This window comes from Podarcis gaigeae (genome assembly GCF_964106915.1).
Source record: "Podarcis gaigeae genome assembly, chromosome: 4".
Taxonomy (NCBI): Eukaryota; Metazoa; Chordata; class Lepidosauria; order Squamata; family Lacertidae; genus Podarcis; species Podarcis gaigeae.
This window is the reverse complement of record NC_139677.1, coordinates 105,842,762-105,861,144: the sequence shown is the minus strand read 5'-3', so window position 1 is coordinate 105,861,144 and position 18,383 is coordinate 105,842,762. Positions and strand designations below refer to the sequence as shown.

Below are 18,383 nucleotides of genomic sequence, written 5' to 3'. Positions count from 1 at the left end.
CACGGGGACATTCCCAGGGGAACTGAAGGAAGCAGTGGTGTGTCCACTCTTAAAAAAAACTTCATTAGATCCCTTAGACCTATCCAATTACCGCCCAGTTTCAAATCTTCCATACCTGGGTAAGGTAATTGAGAGAGCGGTTGCTGAACAGCTTGGTAGGTTTCTGGAGGAAACATCAGCATTAGATCCATTTCAGTCCGGTTTCCGTCCTGGTTTTGGGACGGAGACGGCTCTGGTTGCCCTAACAGATGATCTCCGTAGACAACTGGATCGAGGCGGGTCAGGACTGCTGATCCTTTTAGATTTGTCAGCAGCCTTTGACATGGTCGATCATGATCTTCTGGACCACCGCCTCGCAGACGTGGGGATACAGGGCATAGCCCGTAACTGGTTGTGCTCTTTTATCTCTGGTCGGGGACAGAGGGTGGCACTGGGGAGGGAAATGTCGTCGCGCCACTCCTTGGTGTGTGGAGTGCCGCAGGGCGCAATTCTCTACCCAATGCTTTTTAACATCTTTATGCGCCCCCTTGCCCAGATTATCCGGAGCTTTGGGCTGGGCTGTCACCAATATGCTGATGACACTCAGCTCTATCTGCTGATGGATGGCCACACTGACTCGGCCCCGAACACACTGACCAGATGCTTGGAAGCTGTGGCTGGATGGTTTCGTGGGAGCCGATTGAAACTAAATCCTTCGAAGACAGAGGTCCTATGGCTAGGTCGGGATGGCATGGGGATGAGGGACCAACTCCCTTCTCTTGCGGGGGCCCAATTAGTGCCATTGCCTTCCGTTAAGAGTTTGGGTGTAATCCTTGACGCCTCCCTTTCCATGGAGGCGCAAGTTACAGCAACAGCCAAGGCGACATTTTTCCACCTTCGCCGCATCAAGCAGTTGGTCCCTTACCTTTCCCGTCCCAACCTGGCCACAGTGATCCATGCGACGGTCATCTCCAGGCTTGACTACTGTAATTCGCTCTATGCGGGGCTGCCCTTGAAGCTGTCCCAGAAACTCCAGCGGGTACAGAATGCTGCAGCGAGGCTCCTCACGGGGTCTCTGCCATGGGAGCATATTCACCCAGTGCTTTTCAAGCTGCACTGGCTCCCGGTGGAGTACAGGGTCAGATTTAAGGTGCTGCTTTTGACCTTTAAAGCCCTTCACGGCCTAGGACCCTCGTACCTACGGGACCGCCTCTCCCGGTATGCCCCACGGAGAGCCTCAAGGTCCATAAATAACAACACCCTAGTTGTCCCAGGCCCTAAGGAAGTTAGATTGGCTTCAACCAGAGCCAGGGCCTTTTCAACTCTGGCTCCGGCCTGGTGGAACGCTCTGCCTCATGAGACCAGGGCCCTGCAGGATCTGATTTCTTTCCGCAGGGCCTGTAAGACAGAGTTGTTCCGCCCGGCCTTTGGCTTGGAGCCAATTTGATTCCCTCCCTCTCTTTTTTACCCCTTTCTTTTCCTTCTCCTCCTGCGATGAGGCTACATTTTAATATCTTAATGTTCCATTATTTTAATGTTGTATTTTATTTTTGTTTTTAAGTTGTAATCATTCATCTTGTTTTTATTATTGCTTGTAAGCCGCTCTGAGCCCGGCCTTGGCTGGGGAGGGCGGGGTATAAATAAAAAAATATTATTATTATTATTATTTATTCAGCCCCCATCCATTCCTATGCAAAGGAAACACAAAGCGGATGGAGGGAAGTAATCAATTGCATAATCAGGGGTTTCCCCCAGCTGGAACGCAATGGAACTCAGTTTCAGCACCCCTCAGGTGGGCATTGTTGCCATTATAAGAGTTCTAGAAAAACAGCCTGGCACATCATGTTTGCAAACTGAAAGCAACATATGATTACTAACTGTACTTGCTGGATTGTGTTCCATTCCAAAGAAAAAATAAATAAGCACCCAGCAATTTCTGCTCTCGTATTTTTTCTTGCAAGAATTCTCTGATGTCCCTTGCACTAGAGTTACTGAATGCTCCTTCTCTCAGAAGACTTTATGATTCCCAGGACTGTGTTGGGATGGGATGATGCTGAGCAACTAAGCTAGTGAAACATTGAAACTGAAAAGTTTTTTTTTGGCGGGGGGGGGATATAAATAAGCTTGAAGGAATTTTACGTTTACTGGAAAGCTTTTTAAATGCTCTTACTGACAGAAATGGATGGAGCCTCTGTGTACACAGGAAGGCAGGCAGGCAGAAATATATTGTTATGCTCTCCCCACTTCCCCAAATGGTGTACATTTTCAAGGGTCTAGAACTTGCCCAGCTTTCTTTTGCTTTGGAATGCGGGGTGGGAAGCCTCAGGCTCAAGACCCTGGAAAATGCATATGAAAATTGGACGGTTTCAAAAGAGGATCGGGCAAATTCATGGAAGAGAACCCTACCAATGGCTCCTGGCCTTGAATGTCGATGCTCTGCTTCCATGGTCAGGGACAGTGTGCTTCTGCATAAAAGTTGCTGGAAACTTCAGGAGGGGAGAACAGTGGCATAGCATGGATTGCCAGTTCCCGGGGCTGCATGGCGGTGGGGTCGGTTGGAGGGAAATGGACAGAGTATGCATGCACATTCAACTGCCTAACAGTTGAATCATTCTGTTGCCTGGAGGGGTCACTTCCTGCTTGGCATGGAGAAACTGCTTTCAACAGAGCCCAGCGACAGAAGCACACAGCTGTATTGAGGCAGCACTGGATGTTGAAATTTTGCACACCTAGCAATTTTCTCCCGGGGGCAACCACCCCGTGCACCTCCCATGCTTTGTTGTTGTTTAGTCGTTTAGTTGTGTCCGACTCTTCGTGACCCCATGGACCAGAGAACGCCAGGCACCTCTGTCCTCCACTGCCTCCCGCCGTTTGGTCAAACTCATGCTGGTAACCTCGAAAACACTATCCAACCATCTCGTCCTCTGTCGTCCCCTTCTCCTTGTGCCCTCCATCTTTCCCAACATCAGGGTCTTCTCCAGGGAGTATTCTCTTCTCATGAGGTGGCCAAAGTACTGGAGCCTCAGCTTCACAATCTGTCCTTTCAGTGAGCACTCAGGGCTGATTTCCTTCAGAATGGAGAGGTTTGATCTTCTTGCAGTCCATGGGACTCTCAAGAGTCTCCTCCAGCACCAGAATTCAAAAGCATCAATTCTTCGGCGATCAGCCTTCTTTATGGTCCAGCTCTCACTTCCATACATCACTACTGGAAAAACCATAGCTTTAACTATACGAACCTTTGTTGGCAAGGTGATGTCTCTACTTCTCAAGATGCTGTCTAGGCCTGTCATTGCCCTTCTCCCAAGAAGCAGGCGTCTTTTAATTTCGTGGCTGCTGTCACCATCTGCAGTGATCATGGAGCCCAAGAAAGTAAAATCTCTCACTGCCTCCATTTCTTCCCCTTCTATTTGCCAGGAGGTGATGGGACCAGTGGCCATGATCTTCGTTTTTTTGATGTCCCATGCTATGGCACTATAATTCAGAAAGTTCTTCCTGATGTTTAGTTGGAATCCCCTTTTTTGTAACTTGAAGTCATTAGTTGGGTCCTACCTTCCAGAACAGCAGAAAACAAGCTATACCCTATAGTCATTGAAAGCTGATAGATGATTCTATTGGCTGACACTTAAGTGCTTCCCTCAGCATAACAAAAGAGGTTGCTCAGTGCCATAAGGCAAGTGAGTGGGCCTCCCCACCCTCACTTAACTGCTGGGTGGATGGAACAATAGGACAGGGTGTGGTGAGAGAGCTGAGCAAAGAGCAAGTGGAGAAGCTAGACATGGAACGATAGAAGCAAGATCCATTGGGTGTTAATGCAGTAAGCCCCTCCATTCTATTCTCAGGTTGCATATGTGTGTTGATATATGCTAAAGATGTTGCCGCTCATTCCAAGGAAACTGAGGTCAGGGTCCCCTGAAGGCTCTCACCGCTCAGAGATTGGGGTGGCATTTAACAATACAATAGTACCAAATTACTTTTTAAAAATGCTCACATCTTACTCATCTGTCGTCATGTAAGAGCACACACAAGATCTCCAGAGCATCTCTCTGAGAGTCTTTGTGGAGGGATCCTTAGAGATTTTCTAGCAACTGCTACTGCAATTTCACATATTACATTCCCCTGGGATTCAGCAGTTTTCCAGCAGTTTTGGGACAGCCTCCCTCCCAGAGGGAAAGCACAGGAGGTTTTAACCAGACCTTTTGTTCAGCTGCAACACAGTGGGCGCCACTGTCATTATAAGAGAACAGGATATGTGACTTCCACCACCTCTTTTTCTAGATAAGTAGCTCTAGTTTTAACCCTAACTGGAACACAAGAAAAAGAGGCATGAATCCCTTAGTGCAGGGGTCAGCAACCTTTTCCAGCAAGGGGCTGGTCCACTGTCCCTCAGACCTTGTGGGGGGCCGGACTATTTTTTTTGGGGGGGGGTTCCTATGCCCCACAAATAACCCAGAGGTGCATTTTAAATAAAATGACACATTCTACTCATGTAAAAACACGCTGATTCCTGGACCATCTGTGGGCCGGATTGAGAAGGCGATTGGGCCACATCCGGCCCCCGGGCCTTAGGTTGCCTACCCCTGCCTTAGTGCTTACTGTCAGGAAAATCATGTTGCACCCAGAGCTCATGCCTTAGAGTCCATTAAGTGCAGAGACCCCTTTTGAATATAAACATTTTAATTGACTTCAAATAGGTCTTTATCAGTCATAAAATGACAAAGCTTGTGCATTTTAAGCATGGATAATATAAGAACCCAAGAACAGCTCTGCAGGATCAAACTCTAGGTCCACTCAGTGTTAATCTATACCATCCCATAAAATGTCTACATTTCTCTTATTTAGATTGTCCCCTTGTAGTCCAGGCTGGTGGCTTTTGCACTTTCTCCATACTTGAAGCAAGCCTATCTCCAAACTTCCTGGCAATTTTTCAGTAGATTCCCTCCCTAAGGGAAAACATTTATGCTACAATTCCGACACCGTAAAAAGCACATGCTGAATAATTACTGGAACAGCAGAGTCAGGTTCAGCATTGACCATGGGAAAAACCATACCAGTTTCACGGTTTGTGCCATAAAGTCAGGTAAGTTCAAAGGATTCCTTGAGAAACAAGGCAGATGAGTTTTTCTTTGATCAACGACAGGTGGGCCTACAGTCATGATGTTATGCAATGACAGAGCTAATATCTTTTACATAGGAATAACATGGATAACAAAACAATCTTGTTCTGGTTCCTGCACCTTAAAGGAAGATTGTAGACCAAAAGGTTGAAGGGCTGGAGGGAAGGATATGAGAATTGGGAGATTTTAGCTTGGAAAAAATGAGACCAGAGGAAGGAGACACAATGGTGCTGTACAAAATTTTGCACAGTGCAATAAGTTCTTCTTCCTCTGCCACAATACTAGTGAGGCACCTAATCATAAGCCTGCATTTTTATCAGAGCTTCTATATTTTATCAAGGCTTGTATTTAAAAATGAGCTTAAAAAAAAAAAGGATTTTCAAATGTTTCATGCCAGGCAGAAAGAACCTTGGCAAGAGGTTTTTCTCCTAAGACAAGGGGGCCCCACTGATTTATAGCAGAAAAACAATTCTCAAAGTCATAAAAAGGGAGAATTACATATGCTGCCCCAAGGCTGAAAAAACACAATTAAAGGCAAGGGTAAATAGTAAAATAATACCAATGTGCCTCTCAGTAAAATGAGCCAGATCTTCTTTCCAAGGTTGAAAGGCCAAGAGCAGTGAAAAAGGCAACTGGCTTGGCTAGAAGAAAAGAGAGCATTTTTGGGAAATTTTCTAAAGCTGTTGGGAAGAGCTAATGGGAGAAGCATCTAGCTGGCTGGGAAAGGAGGGGGAAAGGGGGGAGGTGTAAACTGAAGAGGCTTCTTTTTAAAAGCTGTTTTTTACTGAGTTCCTTTTTACTTTACAAAGGCTTTATTCTTTTAAAAGGCTACCTATGATAAGTGAATGAAATATATTAGCTTAAATATATTGGCTTAAATGTAATTATGCAAAGGATTTAAGGAATGCTAGATTCTTATTTCATATGGTTGTAAGAGTTGTATTTATCCTGAAATTAAGTCAGCCACCAGCCTAGCCCCCCTGCCAGACAGAAGACGCCATCCAAGCACTCTTGATATATATGGTTGTCAGGCATTTGTTTAGAAACTTTCAAATGAAGGAAATCTTTCAATATTGATGTGAAACTCAAGATCCTTGACATCTGTTGAACATAAAAATGTAAGATTAAACATTTGTTTTAGAAGGCAATAGGGCAAGGAGGGCAAGAGGTGAGCTGGTAATTAAGATTCCATGTAAGATATATTATTACTTATTTGTCATTTATATATAGCTCTTTGTCTCCCTTATAAGGGCAAGGAAGTGGGTGTATCTTTTGTGGGTGTATCTTTTGTGATTGGTTCTACCAAACAGCCAATAGGAATTTCAACCAGGCTGATTGGACAGAGGCAGCCACAGGAGGAGCAAAGGGGGCTGGATTAAGGGAATATAAGTGCTGGCCAGGATGGCAAGAGGCCAGGCCAGAGCTTGGTAACCATATACCACTGAGCCTCTCATTTATTTGTCTGACAAATAAATTATTATTTTAATTTCTCTATTGCTGCGTTGAATATTTCATTCCAGCTAAGCGTTAACCACAAGCAGGGTGCTACATTTTATGGTGCCACTGTGACTCGGATAAGTGGTCTGCTGGAACGCAGCCCCTTCGCCCTACTGGGCAGGGTACAAGAGAGAGGACCACTGCTTACCCAGCGCGCACTGGTAAATTTTTCCAGGGGGAACGCAGAAGACTCGTCTGTCTGATACCCTGCTCACTGGCGGCGACGGACCGGGGGAAACAGGGAACCAACCAAGGGTAAGTGCACAAAGGGATTTTTGGCCCTCCAATTAATTGGGAGGAAGAGAAGTCTTGATCAAACTTCTGCGTCTCAGTAAGGGGAAACTGAGTACGCTAGGTGGTTGGGTACATCAGATGTTGGTCTGGTGGAGGAAAAGGGAAAATTGGGAGGTAGAGTGTGGTGAAGTATCTAGCGCATTGTATGTGTGAGAAAGTACAGAGCAATCTGTAGCTGACCTGAGTGTGGAGTGACTGAGTGGATACTTCACAGGGCCATACAATGGGAGTTGGGGGTTCAAAGGGGGAAAATACACCTCTTGAGTGTATGTTAAATAATTTTAAGAAAGCCTTCTCAGGGGCATATGGAGTCAAAATGACGCCAGAGCGCTTGAGAACGTTATGTGAACTAGAATGGCCGAAACAAAATACTGAATGGCCATCTCAGGGAACTTTTGATATAAATTTAGTAAGCAAACTTTGGTCTAATATCGCCAAAGAAACTGGAGGGTGCCCAGAACAATTTCCATATATAGATTCCTGGCTGAGCACATTAAATAAAAATCCTCCATGGATAAGGGAATGCAAAGTCAAACGATGCAAATTATTGGCTGTAAAAGCCGAAGCTAGGAAAGGAATCTTGCCAAATAAACTCAAACCCATTTTTGAGGGACCAGAGGAAGAGGTGCTTCCACCTCCACCCTATGCTCCACATCGAAGGGAGCTTAATTCAAACACTCCGCCAGTTGTAACCCCAAGGCAAGAAAGTGGAATGAATAATGGGAGTGGAGTCACAGAGCTTGATTCCTTGATAGATTATGATAAATATCTTCAGGAGGCATTGGAGTCCTATAATAAAGCCCAAGCAGAAGTGGTTATTCCACCTGTGACTCCTAATAGACCTGCATCTACAGTCTCCTTTAGTGGAACAACTGATTGCCCACCCCAAACCCCTGTACATCCAAGTCCCAGAGAAATATTACAGAAGTTACAGGGAGACCTTGATCGGTCAGCAAGCAATACAGCCAGGCGTATAAAGCTGCTAAAAGAACGCCTTGGGACAAATACCATCCCCTATGATTTGAGGCCCCTAGAGCAAAGCGAAGAGAAAGATCACGTAGTAGCCCCTCTTAGAAGAGTATTTGATGCACTTGAGGAGCCTGCGCTGGTTAACGGGCAACCCGGACCACGGCCACCTCGAACTTCGACCCTGCAATATATTCCATTCACAACTACAGATTTGATGAATTGGAAAACACACACCCCATCTTTTGCAGAAAAACCTCAGGCTATGATGGACTTGGTGACTTCAATAGTAAATACTCATAGCCCTACTTGGACAGATTGTCGCCAGCTCCTAAATACTCTTTTCACCACTGAGGAAAGGAGAGACATAATTGAAAAGGCACAGATATATTTGCGTGAGCAGGCCAGAGTGGGAAATATTTTTAATATTGACCGTCATCTCCAAGATAACTTTCCCTTGGAAGATCCTAATTGGGATCCAAACAATGGAATTCACCTGGCCAGACTTACCACCTACCGCCAGACACTTGTGCAAGGTATCCGCAGGGCATGCCAGAAGCCCACTAATATGTCTAAAGTCTCAGAAGTAGAACAGAAACCAAATGAGAGTCCAGGAGACTTTTTAGAGAGGCTGCAAGAAGCCTATCGTATATGGACTCCTTTTGACCCTGAAGCCCCTGAAAACAGCAGAATGATTACTGCTACATTTGTGGCCCAGTGCGCTTCTGATATTCGTAAGAAAATTCAGAAATCAGAAGGATGGGAAGGGATGCTGATGAGCCAAATTATGGCCATTGCACGCCGAGTTTATCGGAATAGGGATGAGGCTGAGAAGCAAGAGAAGAAGAAGTGGCAGAAGGAAAAGATGGTAATGCTAGCCACAGCAGTGAAGCAAGACCACCGCCCCTTAAATGGAGGGCGAGGGCGAGGAAGGAATCCACCACTGGGGTACAAGATGTATGTCGAGTCCTACAAGTAAAATGGAGACTGCATGCAGCATATAGGCCTCAGAGTTCAGGGAAAACTGAAAGAATGAATCGGACTCTGAAAACCCAATTGGCAAAATTAACCCAGGAAACGGGATTGGGATGGGTAGATGTGTTACCCATAACACTGTTTCGTGTTCGGTGTGCACCCACAAAAAGACTTAAGTTGTCACCTTTTGAGCTCCTGTATGGGAGACCGCCCTCCTTTGTTCAGGATATTCCAGCTGACCTTAAACAAATAGGAGATCATGTGACACAGGGACAAGTGCAATCTCTCTCCCGTGTTTTTGTTTCTCTTAACAGGTGGGCCCTCGAACGCACGCCGTGCAGCATTGCCGAGCCGATTCATCAGTTCCAGGCTGGCGATAGCGTATGGGTGAAAGAGTGGAAACGTGATCCACTTGCACCAAAGTGGCGTGGACCTTACACCGTCTTGCTCTCTACTCCAACAGCGGTGAAGGTAGCTGAGGTGACCCCCTGGATTCATCACTCTCGTTTGAAGAAGTCCGAAGGCAGTTGGACGTGCAAAGGTGACCCCTCTAATCCTTTAAAACTAACTCTCTCCAAAAACCCCTGTATCTAGCCCTACCGGGAACGGGCTAGGTCACGGGCAACATTTGACGACCGGCCTGCTGCAGCCACAACCTGGAAGCTGGCTGACCTGCGCACGCCTGAAGCTTGAGGAGCGTCTGAACCAGCGACTGTGAACGGAAAGATTCTCTAATACAATTGATTGACTGCCCCCTTGTGGAACAATTATCAGAGATATTACTCATTGGGGATCCTCGGGATATATGTTTTGGTCTTGGTGGTTCCCCATTTCTGTCACTGGGGGAATTATATTGGGGCTAATAATTATTTGCTATCACAATAAGGTAATCTTTTGTGGAAGGAATGCATATACTAGACATCAACATGATTTTATTATTAATCCTGATCCCTTGGGAAGGGGAAGGGTCCTTGAATCTGACCAAATTGGCTAAATATGGATTCAGCCATGACCACAATATGTGGGTAGGCTTAGCTGAGATGGTAGCCAATGTTGCAAATAGGACCAATTGCCTTGTTTGCTCTCTTGGGCCAGATGATTCAGAGGGAGGTATGCCCTTATTACCGATACCATTAGATGCCATTGGTATGGTAAGCGAAATGCCACACCAAACAGAAATACAGAATTTCCCCGGATGGAACTCAACTAAACCATTACGAGTTATACCTGTACAAGGGGAATTCTGTGTACATAAATCATCAGATGCAGCTGATTCTCCCATGATAGGCTCTTCTCATTGTCACTATACTTGGGATTATATTAAGAATAGTCATACCTGGGCACACGGTACTACCTATCGAACTCGGAATACCTTGCCCTGTGCACCTCCTTTTATTCACGCATGGAAAGTGGTGTGGAACATAACTGTGACAGAAAAAGGCAATCTAACATACTGCACTGTGAACTCTCTACCTCTTTTGGTATTTCGCCTTCTGTACTCCACGTACCAAAAACCTCAGACCCGATGGTTGTGGTGGATATGTGGAGAATGGGCATACAAAAAGCTCCCTTCCAAATGGAGTGGGACTTGTTTCTTGGGTTGGGTATTACCACCAATGTGGATTATGCCCACTAGTTCGGCCAGGCGAACACGAAGGAATGCTGATATTTCTCATATAGCAGGAGGAAGTACCCAAAGTTGGAGCGGTACTGATGATTGGCCGCCAGAGCGCATTATAGCCTATTATGATCCTGCCTCCTGGAATCCTGGTGAGCTCATACAAGGGGCACGGGATCCTATTTATAATCTAAACAGAATAATTCGATTGCAAGCAGTAGTGGAACTTGTAACCAATGCAACGGCACAGAGTTTGAGACTTATTGCACAACAGTTGGATGAAAGTAGAGCCGCCATTTTGCAGCTGAAAATGGGAATGGATTATGTACTTGCCAGGCAGGGAGGCCTATGTGGAGTCTTGAACTTGACAGGGAATGCCTGTTGCTTTAACATTTCAGATAATGGTGAGGCAATCCGTGTGTTGGCCACAAAGATGGAGAATATAGCACATGTCCCAGTACAAACATGGGAAGGATGGGATATGGGATGGCTCACCAATTGGTTACCTAATGTCACAGGACTCAAAGGGATACTATTGTCTTGCTTGTTTTTCTTGACAGTAGTGGTAATGGTTTTGTGTATGATGCCATGTATCATTTCATGTTTTAGAAGTACAATTAGCAAGATGGTTTCAAATGAAACTCTACCTCATATCATGGCCCTATACAGAGCTTTACCTCAGGAATATGATGAAGGTCAAGCTATCAAGGACACTTGGGATGAAGGTCCTTGAGCTTGAAAGGGGGGAATGAGGCACCTAATCATAAGCCTGCATTTTTATCAGAGCTTCTATATTTTATCAAGGCTTGTATTTAAAAATGAGCTTAAAAAAAAAAAGGATTTTCAAATGTTTCATGCCAGGCAGAAAGAACCTTGGCAAGAGGTTTTTCTCCTAAGACAAGGGGGCCCCACTGATTTATAGCAGAAAAACAATTCTCAAAGTCATAAAAAGGGAGAATTACATATGCTGCCCCAAGGCTGAAAAAACACAATTAAAGGCAAGGGTAAATAGTAAAATAATACCAATGTGCCTCTCAGTAAAATGAGCCAGATCTTCTTTCCAAGGTTGAAAGGCCAAGAGCAGTGAAAAAGGCAACTGGCTTGGCTAGAAGAAAAGAGAGCATTTTTGGGAAATTTTCTAAAGCTGTTGGGAAGAGCTAATGGGAGAAGCATCTAGCTGGCTGGGAAAGGAGGGGGAAAGGGGGGAGGTGTAAACTGAAGAGGCTTCTTTTTAAAAGCTGTTTTTTACTGAGTTCCTTTTTACTTTACAAAGGCTTTATTCTTTTAAAAGGCTACCTATGATAAGTGAATGAAATATATTAGCTTAAATATATTGGCTTAAATGTAATTATGCAAAGGATTTAAGGAATGCTAGATTCTTATTTCATATGGTTGTAAGAGTTGTATTTATCCTGAAATTAAGTCAGCCACCAGCCTAGCCCCCCTGCCAGACAGAAGACGCCATCCAAGCACTCTTGATATATATGGTTGTCAGGCATTTGTTTAGAAACTTTCAAATGAAGGAAATCTTTCAATATTGATGTGAAACTCAAGATCCTTGACATCTGTTGAACATAAAAATGTAAGATTAAACATTTGTTTTAGAAGGCAATAGGGCAAGGAGGGCAAGAGGTGAGCTGGTAATTAAGATTCCATGTAAGATATATTATTACTTATTTGTCATTTATATATAGCTCTTTGTCTCCCTTATAAGGGCAAGGAAGTGGGTGTATCTTTTGTGGGTGTATCTTTTGTGATTGGTTCTACCAAACAGCCAATAGGAATTTCAACCAGGCTGATTGGACAGAGGCAGCCACAGGAGGAGCAAAGGGGGCTGGATTAAGGGAATATAAGTGCTGGCCAGGATGGCAAGAGGCCAGGCCAGAGCTTGGTAACCATATACCACTGAGCCTCTCATTTATTTGTCTGACAAATAAATTATTATTTTAATTTCTCTATTGCTGCGTTGAATATTTCATTCCAGCTAAGCGTTAACCACAAGCAGGGTGCTACACTAGAACCTGATGGGAAAGTGAATGTCGGAAGGTTTCTGACAAAATACAGTACAATATCACGAACAGAACACCTGCAAATATTGAAGTGTAATATATTTTTGAGGCGGGCAGTGAATTTTGATTAAGTGAACAGCTCACTGTATCATTTTGCTACTCCACAAAGCAGAGGAGCTTATGAGTTCGGACAAGGTTTTCAGAGCTGAAGAGGACAGATTTATGCTAGACGGTCATAGATTGGAGACAGACTATTTCTGTAAACATGCTGTTTTTCTTCAATGATTCCTGGGGATCCAACCAGATAAGATCTTGCACTGAAGTGTCTCACATATGCTGATTGCCACGCTTAACACGTCGTAAGAATTCCGAAAATAACAGCATGATAAAAGGTCTGTGTCATGACTCTTTGGGGGTCTATAGCTGAGGAAGGTCTTCTGGTAGAGAGGTGCAGGGTTTACATGTGTGTGTGTGGGGGGTGTTACACTGCCTTTTTATTTCACTGTTGTGAAATGAATTTAATATGTTACTATATTTGTTTTATTTGGGACACGGGTGGTGCTGTGGGTTAAACCACAGAGCCTAGGACTTGCTGATCAGAAGGTCGGAGGTTCGAATCCCCGCAGCTGGGTGAGCTCCCATTGCTCGGTCCCAGCTCCTGCCAACCTAGCAGTTTGAAAGCACACTAGTGCAAGTAGATAAATAGGTACCGCTCCGGCGGGAAGGTAAACAGCGTTTCCGTGCACTGCTCTGGTTCGCCAGAAGCAGCTTAGTCATGCTGGCCACATGACCTGGAAGCTGTACACCGGCTCCCTCGGCCAATAAAGCGACATGAGCACCGCAACCCCAGAGTTGGTCACGACTGGACCTAATGGTCAGCCGTCCCTTTACCTTTATATTTGTTTAATTGGAATGATTTTTTTCTGAGATTGCCACATAATGCTCTGAAAGGAATAAGTATATGCAACATTTTAGTTTAGGAAAGAGGAGAGCAAGGGAAGGGGACACGATGAAGGTGTTTAAAATTATGCATGGTGTAAGGAAGGTTTTCCTGTTTCACAACACTAGATCCTGATGGAAAACGGTGTGCTGGAATGCTTCTGACAAAATGCAGGACAATGCCATGAACAGACATTGCCCCAAGTGACGTTTATGAAAGACCTGCCATGTAGACTGGTATCATGCTTCAACTGCAGGAGAAGGGCAAAGCCTTTGTGGCTGAAGAAAGCTTTCCAGCAAAGGACTTATGAGGTCCCTGTTCAGAATTGTAGTCGCTACAAATGATGCCAATGCTCTGTTGTCAAACCAACTGGTGGAAGGAAGAAGTTCATCAGATCCCCTTTCAACTGCAAGATTTTGCTTCTGGGACTCATAACTTACACAAGTGATGCTTAAACTGACATTGGTTAGACTTAAAAAGAAAGCTGAGGATTAATATTCATGCAAAGGTTGGAGTGTAATTTGCCTCAGGTAGACAGAACATTGAGTGAATGCGTTTTGGGGCACTAATGCAACTTTTTCCGCTGAACTTAAACTCAGACATTTATCTCTCTTCAGAATGAAAATATAACCACTTCCTTAATATCTGCCCACCAAATGCACATGGGAAATGATGTCCTCCATCACCAGTTCCAATGAGACCCTGGTGAGCCACCAAACCTTTGTCCTGATTGGCATCCCTGGGATGCAGGAGAAGAACTCTTGGATGGCCTTCCCACTGTTTGTGCTCTACGCCCTGACTCTGTTTGGGAACATCACGATCCTCTATGTCATCAAGATTGACCAAAGCCTCCATGAGCCCATGTACTTCTTCCTTTCCATGCTCGCCTGCTCGGATCTGGGCCTCTCCATTTCCACCATGCCAACAATGCTGCAAGTCTATTGGTTTGACTCAGGAGAAATCCCATTCAACGCCTGCATCACTCAGATGTTTTTTCTCCATTCGTTCCAATGGGCAGAATCTGGCATTCTTGTGGCAATGGCTTTTGACCGTTTGATTGCCATCTCTGAGCCATTGAGATATAGATTAATTCTCCCAAACACAGTAATTGCAAAAATAGGTATAGCTGTGTTTTCCCGAGCTTTCTGTGTCATCTTCCCAATCCCTTTTATTATTAAACGGCTCCCTTTCTGTAGATCTAATGTCCTTTCCCACTCCTACTGTCTGCACCCAGATGCTATGAAATTAGCTTGTGCAGACACAAGAGTCAACGTCTTATATGGCTTGATTCTTGTCATGTGCACTTTGGGGTTGGACGTGGTCATCATTCTTGTATCGTATGTCCTGATTCTGAAGACTGTTTTGAGCATTGCCTCCCGGGAAGAGTGTCTGAAGGCTCTCAACACCTGCGTCTCCCACATTTGTGCCATCTTGATCTTCTACGTCCCAATGATTGGTGTCAGTGTGGTACATCGATACGGGAAGCACCTTTCCCCCATTGTCCACATGCTGATGGCCAACATCTATGTTGCGGTCCCACCACTTCTCAATCCCGTTGTGTACAGTGTGAAGACCCAGCAGATTCGGCAAAGGATATGCAACATTTTGAAGTTAAGGAAAAGTAGGGCTTGATCTTTCTGCCAAAGAAGAATTCCGTAATAAAGTGGTGTGAAAGTGTATTGTAATTAGGAATACACAGATAAACCCCATATTGGTACCGTATATATTCAATAACTGGTCTGACTTGTCATAAGAACAAGAAGAGGCTCCTAGATGAGGCCAATGGCCTGTGTAGTCCAGCATTCTCTTCTCACAGTGGCTCTCCAGATGCACATTATGGGAAATCCGCAAGCAGGACCTGAGTCCAGCTCTCTCACTTTCTGCAGCTTCCAGAGGGATAGTGTCATTCAGCCTCTGATAGTGGTAGAATATCACCATTGTGGTTAGTGACCATTGATAGCCTTTCTGAACAATGTTATTTATTTCTACATCATCATCATTGTCAGGGTTTCAGGGACAGAGAGCGAGGGGGAGGGGTCCCAGGGCGACGAGGAAGAGGACGACGACGACCCGAGGTTGTCAGTGAGTCCGTCAAGTGAATCCGAGGATTCCCAAAAGGGAGCCCCCCTGGTCAGGCCAAGGGGCAGTAGAGAGGGAGGCAGTCAGAAGCAGGGGAACGAAGGGGGAATCCCCAGTGGGGGCTGGAGATCGGGACCGGCCTCTCCGTCGGAACGGAGTGAAGGGGGTGGAGTTGCCAGTGTGTCAGAAAGAGCAGAACAGGAAGCAGAGAGGGGAAGGAGTTCGGAGCAAAACGTCCTGCCGGAAGGGGAGGAGTGTAGTACCGAGAGTAGCGTAACGGTCGAAAGGAAGGTCAGAGGCAACGTACGCGCGCCAAGTTCAAATGTGGAGGCGCGCGGAAATGAGGAGAGCCCTGAGGAGGAGCCTGGTCCCAAAGCACGAAGGAGGGGGGAGCAGGCGGCAGAAGACTCAGCCTCGGGGGAGTCCCGGAGGGAGGGAGCACAGGGGGGCAGGAAGACCCTGCGGAAAAGGAAGGAGAGGAAAAGGTGGAGCAGTACAAGCCTCTTAAGCTGGTGCAGGGGCGGGACTGACTCAGAGGGGACTTCTAACATCTAAGGGTAACAGATGCGGAGCCACGGAGCTTGGATGTAACGACAACAATGTTCTTCAATAAAACCTTTTGTATATAACTTGGACTGGACTTTGGTCTCTTGTGAGCTGGGACCTCGGGTGGCTCTGACAATCATCATCATCATCAAGTTAGTCTGAGAGCTGACTTCTGCCTTTTCGAAAGAAACAAATAAATTTAAAGAGACTCAGTACAGCCAGTAATATCACTGTTATGCGAGTACAAAGCCTTTTAATATGTTCAAAAGAAGGGGCCATATTTTTTAATGTGCCTTTCCGGGAAATGAACACACAAAATCACGCACACACAAAATCACACACGTACACACAAACGTACACACACACAAGCTGGCACCATGTGGGGAACGTTGCAGAGCAAGTTACAGGCCAAGTCACTCAGCTGCACTTGGATTTTGCTGCCATGCTTGAAGTAAGATCCAGGGAGGTTTTTAGGACACCACTTGGTCAAACAGTGAGTGATCAGAATCAGCTGTCGCTGCCTGAGGACAAGACACGTCAAGGGGTTCGGCCAATCACATCAGCTCCTGACCCTTCCCAATCAGGGATAATAAGATCTAACCAAAGGAGGTTGGTTGGCTGGCTACCCAGCCAGATGGGCAGGGTATAAATAAATTCATCATCATCATCATCATCATCATCATCATCATTGCAAAGAAGGATGTTTAAACACTACATAACACTAACCCTAAAACATTGAATTAACAAAACAAAACAAAGACAATTAAAAACACATCCAATAATTTCAATATCTCATCTTTCATTCACTTGTTTCAGCGACCTCCTCGCACCTCCCTTTTTGTATTCCACTTCAATTAACTGTTTCAGCAATTCCTTTCCATCTTCCTCTGTTTTCTGTCCTGTAATTTATCTTAACATATTCTAACATTATTTTTCCCTTTAATACATTAACAATATATTTGTACTTAGTTCCTTATAACATTTCTGCTAAAGCCATATAACTTCATTCCAACATTTTTCTAACATTCATTAATTTTACAGTATTTCTGTAAATAATCTTTACATTTTTTCCAGTCTTCTTCCACCGACTCTTTTCCCTGGTCTCGGATTCTGCCAGTCATTTCCGCCAGTTCCATATAGTCCATCAACTTCATCTGCCATTCTTCCCGGGTGGGTAAATCTTGTGTCTTCCAATATTTTGCAATGAGTATTCTTGCTGCTGTTGTTGCATACATAAAAAAAGTTCTGTCCTTCTTTTGCACCAATTGGCCGACCATGCCCAAGAGGAAGGCCTCTGGTTTCTTCAGGAAGGTATATTTGAATACCTTTTTCATTTCATTATAAATCATCTCCCAGCATGTCTTAATCCTTGGGCAGAACATGATTATTTCTGAAGCTACTACAGCACTGCTTTGACTGATGTGTATTCAATGCGCTTTATTAAATTATTGTAAATCAATTGCTTCATGGTTTGATTATTTGTGTATGCCAGTTCAGATCCTTCAGGATGACAGATGGTTTATAAATGCAAATAAATAAATAAATAAATAAATAAATAAATAAATAAATAAATAACCACTGCTGCCAATTCTGATTCCCTGAACAAATGCTACATTTAATCCTTGAACATCTTTTGGACCTTGGCAATAATAACTTCATTCTTTTACTCATGCCCATATTTTTTGTTGTTTACCCCAATCCTCCAAGATGGGGATGGGACCTTTCGGTAAAGAGATTTTACTTTGTATCAATTATGCTTCCTGTATCAAAGAGAGAATCACACAGGAGACCTGTTTCAGGTTCATAGCTGTTAGTGTAAGTGCAAAGAACTGCTTGAGATACAAAGCAAACGAGTTTCCCCATGATCTACTTCAGGGGTCACCAACCTTTTTCAGCCATCGGCTGGTCCACCGTCCATCCCTCAGACCATGTGGTGGGCCAGACTCTGTTTTGGAAAGAAAATGAACGAATTCCTACACCCCAGAAGTAACCCAGAGATGCATTTTAAATAAAAGGACACATTCTACTCATGTAAAAACATGCTGACTCCCGGACTGTCTGTGGGCCAGATTGAGAAGGCGATTGGGCCGCATCTGGCCCACGGACCTTAGGTTGCCTACCCCTGATCTACTTCATCCCTTCTAATCTGGCTTCAGGCCTGATTTTGACACTTGAATGTCCTTGATCATCTTGGCTGATGATTCTGATCAAGTAAGATAGTGGGGTGTGACACTATATTCTCCTTGCTCTCTCTGTAGACCATCATGTCCTCCAGGTGCGGTTCTGTGCATTCTGTGGATGTAGGATATGGTTATCAGATTTTTTTTAATGAATCTGGGGACACTTTTTTTAAAAAAAGCTGAGTA

General features: G+C 44.7%; 2 protein-coding genes across 2 annotated transcripts in view; one reads left to right on the top strand and one right to left on the bottom strand.

Moving 5' to 3' along the window:
• The window catches only part of LOC310843269 (uncharacterized protein), a 217,324-nt gene that overhangs the window by 89,845 nt on the left and 109,096 nt on the right, over positions 1 to 18,383 (bottom strand). The gene's annotated exons all lie outside the window — the stretch shown is intronic.
• LOC310843636 (olfactory receptor 51H1-like) lies at positions 14,062 to 15,024 on the top strand (the record flags this gene model as incomplete). Its single annotated transcript, XM_083737268.1, has 1 exon — positions 14,062 to 15,024. One exon carries the CDS (start codon positions 14,062 to 14,064, stop codon positions 15,022 to 15,024), a length of 963 nt encoding a protein of 320 aa, XP_083593394.1.